We start from the raw sequence: 14,158 nt of genomic DNA on the forward strand, positions 1-14,158 counted from the left end.
CTGGTCAGCATGATTGTAAAATTAACGTGATTTTTAGGTAGTGGGATAGAATTTGTTTGACTGATCAGGTGTGGATTTCATGTTGAACTCTAGTTTTGTTTGCATTTCAACATTTTGTTGGTTAAATGGGGCTTTTGATTGCATCAAGAGTCATTTCAGTAAAGTGAAGTCAAACTTGATTAGTTGAATGTTTGTCACATGAGGAAACTCAATGTGCTTTGAATTATCTGGACATTAAAAAGCAGTTATGGTTTGGATTAAATATGATTTCTTTTCACTTTAAGTGGTTTTCTGAGGCTGTTTGCAAAGAGTAATTATTTTTATGACTCAAAGAAAGGAAACAATGCAAGTCAGGTGGGAGTTGATCCTGTGACCTCTCAATCATGATCTGGTCTGTCTGTCAACCCGACATCCTGGTGGAATTGAAAAAACGTGTTAAGAATTGTTTTAAAATAGTTTGGGCTGCATATGAAAATGTAGTTTTGAAGGTGGAGTTTGCTCATGTTGTTAGAATGATGTTTTTGGGGAGATGAGGTATTGTTTTAGCAGTGGTGTGACCCAGGAAGGTTTCAAAAACATTAAGGTCATTATTTGGTCTTAAGAAAGAGAGAGAGAGAGAGAGAAACACCAGATATTTTGCATGAATCATTTGGGTTTGGTCAGATATCAAATCAAGCTCTTATCAGATGGGAGGCATTACCATAGTCAGACCTGGAGAGAGTCTGTGACACCTCACACTGTTCCGTCTTTAGCTCTGTTTCTCAGCAGTTTGTTTATGCTCCGTCACAGGCAGGGTTTAAGGATGATGATAATGCTAGATAGCCAGTTTTTTCAAAACTTTGATCAAGTGAGTTATCCAAACCACACAAGGCAGATTTGCAATAAGTGTGGATAGTCCTCAGAGGCCTTTTCTCAGCACCACCAAGAGGTCAAAATGTCATTCCGTAATCAAGAAAATTATCTAATTTCCAAGGCTGCAGTTGGTACTGCTGTACATTGATGGTCAAAAGGAAATAATGGTAAAATATTAGGCAAGAAAACTCTGTATTCTCTGTATTTCTGTACCATTTTGATTAGCAACCATTTTTTACCTTGTGTCCCATCAAAACAAAGCTATGTCTAATTGCAACCATTCACCACCCGTTGCATGTCTTCCAGTTATGACCAGTTATATATAATATATATATAATATATAATATACCCCGCCTCTCCCCCCTAGTCAGCTGGGATAGACTCCAGCTCCCCTGCGACCCTGACGGAGGGGCGGTATAGAAAATGGATGGATGGATATATATATAATATATATATTGTGCTGTGTTTTATTGGAAAAAACTGTGCCTATTTTTTCCTTCTCATTTATCTAATTTTTTGTAACCCCTCAGATCAACCTCAGGACCCTTTGTGGTACTCCTGGCTGGTATTTTAGGAACCATTATGTTGCCATACTGTCTACCCCAAGACATTGCGGTTTTTTTCTAATGGCCAAAGTGTGAAAATCTGTATATTATATATGATATTTTGGCTATAACCTGGAATTCATAGAAATGCAATGACTTTGATTGTACTTTTTGAATAAATAGAGGTAGCATTTTCAAACAAGGTGTTAAATTGTTGTTTTAATTATCTTTTTTAATTTTCTTGATTAATTTTCTCAGCAACATTTAAACAACACATCCAGACTATTAAATGGATCACTCTTGTTCTGCATCTTCACACTGAACTGACTTCAGAATGTTTTGGTTTTCTTTTCAGACAAATTCAGTATTTCAGTATCTGTAAGATAACGACAATAGTAAAACATTGTTGTGGCAAACCTGTATGTCTGTGTGTTTTCTTGCAGGTCCTGTATCTTCTACAGAGCATGTATGGATATCCCCAGAGGAACAGAGCTGCTTGTTTGGTACAATGACTCCTACACTTCCTTCTTTGGTATCCCGCTGCAGTGTATCGCTCAGGACGAAAACTGTAAGAAAACTTTCTTTCTATTTAATGAACATCAATTTCAAAAGGGCAGCTCTAGAAATAGTTCTTGCCAAACAACGACAAAACATTTCCTACTGCACAGTAGCATGATGTTGTCTCTTCTAAAACTCCATCAGGTTAGAGAATAGAAGTTAATTCTGTATTTGCACATCTGTAAATGTGTAATAGTCACACTGGTCAAACAATTAGAAAAAAGTACTTAAAGTGATAGAAAGGTCATCCTCTGACTAGAAAGTGACAGGTTCATATTTCCTCTGCGACCTTATGATAAATCAGGACTCTGAACGCTGATAAAATCCTCAGCTAAGTGTTTCACATGTAAATGTGCCTTTAAGATTAAACAAGAGCAAACCTCTCGGCTGCACAGCCAGTGTGGCTGCAGAAAAAAGAAAAACTTCAGTTTTCTTTGGATGTTGCTCCAGTTTTATTACCAACAGTATTTAAACTCTTAGACTGGAAGAAAGCTTTTGACTGACCACAAAAACGTGTTGAACGTTGTTTTTTCACAAACCTGCTGCTGTCTGATTTATTTGTCTGACCAACCAAGCCAGTCAAAGCAACACTGGACAAAGTCTTTTGTTTGCTGAAATGTAGGCACTCTGTGGCGTGATGTTGCCGCGCTGCCCCTCTCTTCCTGTTTCTGTCCTTGCAATATCAGCATCTTCCACCGAAATTTTTCATCCTCTTCTTGTGCAAACAAACATCTACATATTATGAACCTCCAGCTTTTATCCATAATTATCCATCTTATATCAAGCAGTGTCTCCTGACTCATGAAAACCTCATAACTCCAGTGTGGTGATGTTCATGTTTTAACTCAGAAGGCCACCTTGTTGTGGTTTGCCTCGACAATGTTCAGACTGTTGCCAAATGAAATGACTCATTTTGAATAAATGTGTTACTTTTTTCTGGAGAGAGTTAAAGAAGCCTCCTGTCAAAACAGTTCAAACAGTGACTGAAAGAAGCAATTTGTGTTTTAGCTGGACTTATTGAAGCTTTCTGTTCATGTCTCTTTTGTAAATATTTGTGTGTTTCTTTTAGTTTCTATTTTTTTAAGAGAAGGTCAGGGAAAAGTATATTGCTTGTGTCTCAAATTTGATTTCTCAGTCCATTTTCTTTCTCCTCTTTCTTTGTTTTTCTGTCCTTTGTTTCTACCTTTCCTCCTCCAACTCATTCTCTGTGTTCTCCTGTCTCCTTTCTTCACCCCATGTTTCTCTTCTGTCCATCTTCTCTGTATCTCTGTCATTAATTTATTTTGTTTACGTGTCCTCCAGTTTTCTGCTCAGTCAGCCTGTTTAGATCTTTTCCATTCAAACTGTTTTTTTCTGAGGATTTGACAGAGGAACTCCCTGCAGGAGGGGAAAAAACAAACTTTGACTCTTGTTTTTCTTATACAATCATGGAGCAAAAAAATCAAAACATGAAGGAGGAGTTAGAATCTTTGGAATCTCAATTGAAATGAATTGAATTAGGAGTTTGTCTTTCACAGAGCTGCAGTTAAATGAGATCGTGCTGATTGCAAATTAGAGGCGCTTAGCCACAAACTGGTTTGTTTTACAGATGGAACAACTCTTTTACATGACATCGTTCATCATGACAGGAGTGAGGCACCTTCTGCACACATTCACTCACACACACACACACACTTATGACTAGATTTACCGGGTTTATGAGGACCCAATTTATCCAGTTTAGCAATACTTTACTTTAAAAAACTTATCTTAAACTGAAAACCAAAAACAATTAATGACATTAATCAATCGATGCCACACAGTAGCTGCTGTAGCTGTGTGACATAGGTTGATGTCAGCTCTTGTAGTGGCAATTCATGATCTTCGGAGAATGAATCCTAATGACTTTGCTGATCTTATGACTCTTTATCTAGATGAAGAATCATAAGATCACCAGTCATGTGACTCACAGGTCTCAATCTCCACTTATTGAGCACTTAATTTCATAAATGAAGGATGCCATTTCCAGCAGCCTTAGCTGCACTACTGTAGAGAGAATCAGAATCAGCTTTATTTGCCAAGTACGTGTGACCATACAAGGAATTTGACGCTAGATTTTTCTCTCTGCTGTGCACCATACAAAATACAAATATATGTATATCAATATATATATATATATATATATATATAAACTTTGTTTTAGTGCAAACAGTGCGATGGTTCATACAATGGCAGGTGGATTACGGGGAGATCAGGGAGACAGCCTGGGGGAAGAAACTGTTTTTGTGTCTGGTAGTCTTGTCATACAGAGCTCTGTAACGCCTACCAGAGGGAAGCAGATCAAACAGTTTGTGTGCAGGGTGTGAGGGGTCTGCAGTGATGCTTCCTGCTCGTTTTTTGACCCTGGACTGGTATAAGTCCTGGATGGAGGGTAGGTCGGCCCCGATGATTTTTCCTGCAGACCTGATTATCCGTTCCAAACCAGACAGTGATCGAGGTGCAGAGAACAGACTGGACAATGGAGGTGTAAAAGATGGTCAGCAGCTCCTGAGGCAGGTTGACCTTCTTCAGCTGTCGCAGAAAGTACAACCTCTGCTGAGCCTTTTTCCTGATGAGGTCTACGTGGGACTTCCACTTGTGATCCCGGGCGATTGTGGTTCCCAGGAACTTAAAGGAGTCCACAGTAGACACTGTGCTGTTGAGATTGGTGAGGGGGGGTAAGGTGGGTGGGTTCTTTCTAAAGTTCACTGTCATCTCCACAGTCTTGAGCGGGTTAAGCTCCAGGTTGTTCAGACCACACCAGAGGACCAGCTGGTCTACTTCACGTCTGTAGGCAGCCTCATCACCGTCCCTGATGAGGCCAACTACTGTTGTGTCGTCCACAAACTTAAGTAGTTTAATGGACGGATCCCCTGAGGAGCAGTCGTTTGTGTATAGGGAGAAGAGCAGCGGGGAAAGAACACACCCCTGGGGGACGCCGGTTCTGATGGACATGGTGCTGGAGGTGATGCTCCCCAGCCTCTCCTGCTGCCTCCTGTCAAAGAGGAAGTTGTAGATCCACAGAGAGGTGGAGGCCGGCATGTGAGCTGTGAGAGCTTCTGGTGGAGGGTTTCTGGAATGATGGTGTTGAACGCAGAGCTGAAGTCCACGAACAGGATCCTAGCGTATGTCCCTGGAGTGTCAAGGTGATGGAGGATGAAGTGCAGTCCCATGCTGACTGCGTCATCCACTGACCGGTTTACCCAGTAGGCAAACTGCAGGGGGTCGAGCAGGGGGCCTGTGATGAACTTCAGGTGGTTCAGCACCAGCCTCTCGAAGGATTTCATGACCACAGACATCAGGGAGACGGGTCTGTAGTCATTCAACCCCGTGATGGTGGGTTTTTTGGGGACTGGGATGATGGTGGAATGTTTGAAGCAGGAGAATGACGAGCAGGGAGTCTGGATGTTTTGCCTCCATGTCTGAAACCTGGTCAGCTAGGTGTTGTAACACCTCCGTTACACAGGCCTGAGGTGGAAGGAGGAGAACTCCCCCGGTGAATAAAACGGTTTGCAGTTTATGAATAGAGACTCAAGATGAAGACTATATGATTTCCTTAACACTGTAACATCTTTACACCAACCTTCGTTGACAAAAAAGCCTGTTTCACCTCCCCTTGTCTATCCAAAGAGCTCTGTGATGTGGTCCGCTCGGAAGCCTGGCAGCTGGAGAGAAGCGTCCGGGATGTGTTCGCTGATTAGAAGTAGCAGTTCGTCCATTTTGTTTGCCAGGGAGCAAGCATTTGCCAGGTGAATAGACGGGAGCGCCGTGCGTAATCCCTGCTGTCTCAACCTGATGAGCACTCCTGGGCGCTTCCCCCGACGGCGTCTCCTTCTGCGCATAATTCCATAGAGAGCCGCTGCGCCTCTGGCTACAAACTCCGGAAAACTTCCAGAACTGTGGAAAAGTGGTGGAAAATTGGGTAGAGATGTATTTCTTATGCTTAAGAGTTCTTCTCTGGTGTACTGGTATGAGAAAACTACCAGAAAACTAACAAAAAGTACTAAAAAGATCATCCACAGGGTGGAGAGAAACTCCGAGCAACCATCCGCGGTACCATCTTGGATGAATAAAAGAGTAAACATTCATTTTCTAAGTTCTGGTCAAGCGAGAATGAGGCTATCTAGTTAAGACAGTCAAAGTTAGAGAAATAGTGTTCTTTTGAAAGTTTTAGGACAGTTCCTCACAGTGTGTCTTTGTGTCTTGGTTGAGTGGCATGGACAATAATTGTGTTTTCTTCAACAGTTATTATGCCATGATCTGTATAACTGACAGTATTTACATGTCCCAAACATTATGACATGACCTGCTGCTTAAAGCTATGTGTGCAATGTGATAATTCACTTTGATGTCTGCCGGATTGTCCTTATTGCTAAGTGAGTGCACACAGAGGTGGCTCAAGTGTCTTTCATATCATAGTATGTATGCTATAGTAATGTGGTGCCCCAGAGTCAGGAATTCTATGATCTACCGTTTTGACATGAATGATTTTACTTTCAATTCTTGTCTCGTCTCGTCTTCTTCGGCCTATCTGGGTCCGGGTCACAGGGGCAGCAGTCTCAGCAGTCTCAACAGGGAAGCCCAGGTTGTCCTCTGCATATCTACTTCCCAGCTTGTCTGGGGAACACTGATGTGTTTCCAGGCCAGGTGAGAGTCACAATCCCTCCAGCATTTGCTGGGGTCTCCTCCTGGCTGAACATGCCCAAAACAACTCCCCAGGGAGACAATGAGGAAGGCATCCTGCCCAGATGAACACCACCTCAACTAGCTCCTCTTGATGCGAAGGAGCAGTGGCTCTACTCTGAGCCCCTCCAGGATGTATGAGCTCCTCACCCTTTTTCTTAGGCTGAGCCCAGCCATCCTGCCGAGGACACTTATTTTGGCCGCTTGTATTTATAATCTTGTTCTTTCAGACACTACCCACAGCTCGTGAGCATAGGTGAGGGTTGGACTGGTAAATTGATAGCTTCAACTTTCGGCTCAGCTCTCCCTGTACCATGACAGACTGGTGTAGCATCCACTTCACAGGGGACACTGCTCTGATCCGCCTGTCAATCTCCTGCTCAATTTTTCCCTCACTTGCGAACAAGACCTTGAGATACTTGAACTCCTCCACTTGGGGCAGCAACTCTCCTCTGACCTGGAGAGGGCAATCCACCCTTTTATGACTGAGAGCCATGGCCTCAGACTTAGAGGTGCTGATCTTCATCCCAGCTGCTTCACATTCAGCTGTAAACTACCCCAGTGCGAACTCCAGGTCACTGGTCAATGATGCCAATAGGACCATGTCATCTGTCAGTTCATATGCTTTGACTGACAAAAACTCAAATAATTAAACTCAATGACTTAAATTGTATCTGTCCATGTAGTACTCAGAGGTACAAACCCACACATTCACACCCAGAGATAAATTATGTACTGACACACTGCAGAGTGAGAGGGCAAACAAAGACGGGTGGGTGGGTGGGGTTTTGCCTTTGTTCCTCCCTGCAGTGAAAAAAGTTTTTCACATCCAAACGAAGTGAAATTAGATTACTGAAACTGAAAGACAGCAGTTCTGCTCCAAATTACAGACATTTAGCTACTAACTGCATTTGGGTTTTCCATGGCATCGTTATCTGCTGATTGTGCCCACAAAGGATGAGTGTTATGTCAAAACTCTGCACTGGCGACAGCAGGACTGTGAGTCTTTGTGTCCTCACTGAATCAGACATTTAATGTTTTGACCTTTATTAGTGCAAAAAGCAGTGACTTATTTAGTGTCTCTGTCAATTTTGCAAGTCCCAAAACTGTTTTGTGACAATGTACACTATTTTAGTTGGTTTAGTTTGTCCATCCGTGATCGTCTTTTGAGAAGAGAATAACAACCTAATTAAGTTGCCAAAAATGTGAAAGTAAGTGTTCATTCAAACATCAGTAAACAACACACATAGCATTAAACATACATTCCCCCATACACTTGCTTACATGCACTTATACAAGAACTCTTTGGCACACACACAGAACATGAGCACTGTCTCATAGACACGCACATTAAAGATGAACAGAGAACACAGCCAAAGCACATCAACACGCAACAAACAAAACACATGAACACACTTTCAAAGCACACACACACACACCCTGTGGTTGTTTACTCGTGCATGTTCCATCCAATCACAGTCTGTCGGCTTGACGCTGTGCAGCCTGGCCACCGCCTAACAACAAAAACATGTGCACTGACAGAAAAGAAAAAAATCACTACAGGGAGACTCCACACTGTCTTTCTCCCCTTGTTCCTCATCTTCTTCTTTTCATTGTTTTCTTTTTCCTCAGTCTTTTCCTTTCGACTTTGTCTTTTCCTCTCTTTCTCAACCTTTCTAATACCTACTTGCACTCCAGCATGTAGCGGCAACAATAACATGGAGATGAGTTGTGTTTTTATACGAACATAAGATAAAGGGAGGAAGAGAACAAAGGGATAACAGGAGAAAACAGTGAGAGTGAGAGAGTTGAAAACAGGATAGAATAAAAGAGAAAATGGAAAGGAAAAGGGAAAAATTAGAGAAAAATTAAGAAAAAAGACATGACAGATGAAGACAAGCAGGAGAGTGAAGAGGTAAGGTAAAGTGGGGGAGGATGGGACAGGAGAAAAGAAGAAGATATAGAAAGATAAATGAGTATACTCATTGAAAAGTATGAAGGTCAGGTAGAAGACGCTAAGGCTGAAAGATATAGAAATAGAGGGATGAAGAAAGAAGACAGGATGGAGAGAAGAAAAAGATATGTGAAGGGAGGACAGAAAATATTTTGTCCATCTGTGCACTGAACTCCTCTGTACCTCGTATTCACATCTACTCTTAATTTGACATATTATTATTACCATTATTATAATTGCCTCTATTGATTTTATAAGACTTTATTATCTCTGGTAACTTATAATTATTGATTACTAACAAAGCTTTGGCAACATAAACTGAACAATACTTCATACCAGTAAAGAGAAGATGACAGTAAGACACTTAGAGAGAGAACAGACACAAACAGGGGAGTCTTTGCAGCCAAAGTCAAACTTGTTCCCATTTTGGTCAGTTGTAAATAGTCCCAAACAAGTGCAGTATTTCCTCCTGTTAGTGTGGTCTTTGCTTATTAAAAAAAAAATAAACAAAATATCTGTCAGCTAAGAGAAGGAACCAAGGAGCTTTGAGCTTAAAGTCACAGACTCAGGAAGTCAAAAGGGGGTTTAAGGACTAGAAAGTTGCTGCTTTTGGTCTTATCATGGGATATTGACAGTAACAGGCGGAGGAGGAAGAGTGTTATAATGAGGCTGGAACTGATAGATGAACAGGAAGAATCAGAGATAGAGGGTGATAAACCATCCCAATTCTCTTCAGTATCAAACACTCACTTCCTTTCACTGTGAGAAATTGCTTTTGAAACTTTGTACTCTGCTCCATCATTGAAATCAAAGTATGTAGTAAGTTTGTATTCATTTCACATTTTATGGAAGAGAACACACCCCTTGTGAAGAAAGAAAACACAGACTCTGCACTGCTGCAAACTGCATCTGCATAATTCTCTCATTTTGATGATGCATTTCATGCACAGCCCAAACTGTATTGACTTGCATTTTTTGTATATGCGATGTTTGTTGCAAAATGAATTAAGTGTTGGTGAGCAACGTGTACCGTGGCCGTCAATAGTGCCGTCAGGCAACTTACAGATGGTGTAATTATCTCCTCATAAGGTTATTAGAGGATCAATGGAGCCTGGTTGTCTGATGGCAGAAGTGAGCTGATGAAGGATGGAAAATGGTTATGATGACCTGAATGCAGATCTGCAGCATGGCAGTGTTAGAGAGAGAGCAAAACAGTCTTCTTGTATTAGTGTATTGTATGTTCATAAAAAAGAGAACAATAATTTGTCCTTACCTTCTAAAAGAAACATCTGTCACCAAGTTTAATGCTTAAGTTTAAGGTACTTATTAAAGTTAGGTTACAACTAGGTTAAGGTTTGGGAAGGATGTATCAATTTCCTGCCAATCCACATGCCAATGTAAAACGAAACCATCCACAGCAAGTTACAGAAAGACAAGCGCTTTTCATGTCATGTCAAACATAATGAAGTATTATGAAGTCCAGGTCCATCAGTTGGTCAGACCACAGAACAGAACACAGCTGATTTGTGGGTCAAGTGAGGACAGCTGGCATCAGCTGGTTTCTCCAGAATCTAATTTACACACTTTTATATTGTGTTTTTGTACTGTTAATGTCATTGTATTTGACTGTTTTGTTCACCAGCAACACTTCTGTATCCTCGTCTTATCCATCCTATCTTTCATCTTATCTGCCTAATATATTTATCTTGCCAGTGTCTATGTTCATATATTTTGTTAGAAAGCACTTATCAAAACAGAATTAACAGAAATAAGAAGTGAAGTGTTTCAAAAAACTACACAGGTGCTGTTCCTTCAAACTGGGTGTGCAGTAATTAAGCCAGTAAAAAAATAAACCATTGATTGAGTTTAACATAAAACAAAAGCATATTTAAATATTCCTATACTAGTTCTAATTCTAGCTGTTGTAATAGTATCAACAATACCAGTAAAAGTATAGTGATGGCAGTAGTAGTTTTAATTATTTTAATTTATGATGTTTATTGCATGTATGTTTCTTTCTCTCTCTCTCTCTCTCTCTCTTTCATCCTCTCTGTCCTGTCTACCTCTTCTTCCCCCTCTTCACCCAGCCGACAATCAGCAGGATAGATCTCCCTTGCTAGCCGGGTCCTGCTCAAGGTTTCTTACTGTTAAAAGGGAGTTTTTCCTTGCCACTGTCTGCTTGCTCGGGGGTTCAGGCTCTGGGTCTCTGTAAAGCATCTAGAGACAATTTTGATTGTATAAGGTGCTATATAAATAAAAATTGAAATTGAATAGTAGCAGATATACTTGTAGCTGGATTCAAAGTGCTCGTGATCATTAGTACTAGTGATCATTACAAGTTGTTACAGTTGCTGCAATAGTAGCAGCAGATGTAACACTAATTACATAAACTAGAAGTTGAGTTGTTCTGGTAGCAATAGTAGATATAGTAGTAGCACTATTATATGCAGTTGTAGAAGTAAGAACATTATTATTCTTATTGTAACAGCTATTGGCATTATAATAGTAGTATTAGTAGTGGTAGCAGAAGTGCGAAAGTAGTAATAATATTAGCAGTAACAGCATCATTAGCAGTAGCAATTGCATTGCTTGTAGTAGTAGTAATACTGAACAATGTGGTGGCTTTGTCTATGTAAATTAATACTCATTGGTACTGTCGTCTTTTGGTAACCCACCATAAACAGATTGGAGGCCCTGAGACATAGCCATAGTTTGAGAAGCATCTCTGTGGTGAGAGAGTTGAACAGCATGTCAGTGCAACTGTACTAACGAACAGACCCCAAACAGCCTTACTGAGTCCAGAATTTTGTTCACTGGAAACAGGAGCTGTAGCTTGCCCTAGGCCAGCTAGGTGGATCTGGCCCGATTGAGGACATTATGGCTGGTTTTTTGTTTCCATCACAAAAACAAAATTAAAATTACTTTTATTCATCAAAAACAGCACACACACACAAAATTTGTCCTGGTGACAGACCAAACAGACATCAGAAGCTGCTTTGGATTAAGAATGGATTAGTGGATCTAGGTCTGTGTCCATTTTACATCATTTGCAAAGGTCTGCATTGCAGTGGTAGCAGGTCAAGTATATTTTTTACATTTAGCACCTTATTGACTTGTAGTAATGTATCATAGCTCTCAGAGGTCCTTGCATCTGCAAAAGTCTTTTAGGCACTAACCAGAGTTCATGACCACAGGTGAGGCTTTTGAACACATCTACTGGTAAATTCAGCACCTTTGCTCCACACATTACACAAAGCACGTAGGGCAAGTGTCAGCGGGGGCACCAAAATATCAGGCTCATGAAAAAATCATCACAATAGGCTAGGTACAAGTAACGATATGGCACCACAAAACATCTGTGCTTAGAGCACCCAAATGACTAGCAAAGGCGCTGGGTAAAGTGCTTCACCTTTAGGTTTTCAGATTTTATTGTGAAAGTCTTTCTCAGATCTTATTCTCTTGAAATCAAGAAATAGCTCCATAATCAATCATTTCTGTCTTTCTGTCTCCAGTAAATGTCCCAGGCACAGTGGTGGAAGCCATGACCAGGCAGGAGTCCCTCCAGTCCTTCAGCAAAAATGGCAAACCCTCTTCTTCCACATCTTCCTCCTCTTCCACCCACTCCACTGCCCTCATGCGCTCCTTGGTCTTCCCTCACCCTCCCTGCTCGAAGAATTTATCCCTATTGGACAAGGTTGGGGTTGGTGCTCAGTCAGAGTCCAGTTTTGGCCATTTGGGGTCAAAGAACCAGCGGGTCCTGGCAAGCCCAACCTCAACCAGCCAGCTGAGTAGTGATTTCAGCGACTGGCACCTGTGGAAATGTGGCCAGTGCTTTAAAACTTTCACCCAGAGGATCCTGCTGCAGATGCACGTCTGTCCGCAGAATCCAGACAGGTAAGAAAGCATCTATTAATATTGTTATCTTTATATGAATGTTAATGCTGGGTAACCTGCTGGCTGCAACCTGGTATCATGGCAGAATCATGTGATACAATTCCCAGTCCACTGTGTCAGTGTCACATTCTCTTTCGGTGAGTTCACTAGGCCCAGCCAACTGCTGCTTGGGCAGGCCTCTCACCATAATGATGACTATGATGTACTTGACATCAGCTTGGATACACATGGTTCATAAGACAGATGGCATCCATGCTGGTGGTATAGAGACACCTATGGTTGACTCTCTCTGAAGCTTGCATGAGCCAGTTATTGTTGGACTTTTTTGGGCGTTCAGTTGATGCCGTCAAGTGATGTTTGAGCTGAGGAAGAAACAGAGGCTAGATGCAGCATCATTCCCAGATGTGAAACCCAAGATGAGAGTGAGTACACACAAGCCTCCAATTCCACCTGGCTCCCACCAAGAGGGCAGTGCTATCCTTGAGTGTAACCATCTAGTGTGCCTCTGTGCCACTTGCCTTGGAGCAAGTGTCCACCATCAGGGTCTAAAGAGGGATTTAGGGGTTCTCCAGGACTATGGGGCGGACAGCTCGTTGCTAAGGGCCATTCAGTCTCTGCATTGTCAGCGTGAGAGCTTGGTTTGCTTTGCCAAACTTGTTCCCAGTCAGATTTGGACTTTGCCAGGGCTGCCCTTTGTCACCAGTTCTATGTATAACCTTTATGGACAGAATTTCCTGCTGGAGCCAAGTGGCGGAAGGTGTCAGATTCAGTGGCCTTAGGATTCCATCTCTGCTTTTTGTGGATGATGCCTACTGGCATCACAGAACAGTGACCTCCAACATGCACTGAGGTGGTTTGCACCCAAGTGTGAAGCAGCTTGATGAAGCTCAGCACCTCTAAGTCTGAGGCCATGGTTCTCAGCCAGAAAAGGGTGGAGTGCAGGAGTTCTCAGGGTATCCTGGGGTCTTGCTGATGAGTGAGGGAAAAATGGAACGGGAGATTGGCAGATCAGAGCAGCGCCTGCTGTGATGTGGACACTATACCAGTTCTGATGAAGGGAGAGCTGAGCCCAAAGTCAAAGCTCTCAATTTACGGGTCAGTCTAGGTGATCAGTTTAATTTCCTCAGCCTCACCACATGAGCTGTGGGTAGTGACTGAAAGAAAAAAATCCTGAATACAAGCGGGGGAAATGAGTTTCCTCCACAGGGCTCAGCCTAACAAAAAGGGTGAGAAGCTCAGTCATCCGGGAGGGTCTCTGAGTAAAACTGCTGTTCCTCCTCATCGTGAGGAGCTAGTTGAGGTTGTTCTGGCTTCTGTTCAGAATGTCTCCCAGACGTCTCCCTAGGGAGTTGTTTCAGGGATGTCGATCTGGGAGGAGGCCCCCAGCAGGCCTAGAACAGGATGGAGGGACTATGTCTCTCACCTGGTCTGGGAATGCCTTGGAGGACAGTCCGGGCTTCTCTGCTGAGACTGCTGCCCCTGTGACCTGGACCCTGATAAGAGGAAGAAAATGAACAAACAAACAAATGAACGAAAACCAATACACTGAATCACTTTTAACTTTTAGGCTCCATAGTAGTAAAGTTCTTGGGGACACAATATACAGACTGTTGTACACAAGTTGTTTGAAAAGTTTGAAGGACAATTGTTTTGA

General features: G+C 42.1%; 1 protein-coding gene across 1 annotated transcript in view; it reads left to right on the top strand.

Annotated features, from left to right (window-relative positions):
- Positions 1-14,158, top strand: part of prdm6 (PR domain containing 6) — an 80,300-nt gene that overhangs the window by 50,358 nt on the left and 15,784 nt on the right. The window contains exons 5-6 of the mRNA XM_046385811.1: positions 1,841-1,965; positions 12,123-12,504. Of these exons, the coding sequence (XP_046241767.1) occupies positions 1,841-1,965; positions 12,123-12,504 (507 nt within the window). The remainder of the gene's footprint in view (positions 1-1,840; positions 1,966-12,122; positions 12,505-14,158) is intronic.

This window comes from Scatophagus argus, chromosome 4 (genome assembly GCF_020382885.2).
Source record: "Scatophagus argus isolate fScaArg1 chromosome 4, fScaArg1.pri, whole genome shotgun sequence".
Taxonomy (NCBI): domain Eukaryota; kingdom Metazoa; phylum Chordata; class Actinopteri; family Scatophagidae; genus Scatophagus; species Scatophagus argus.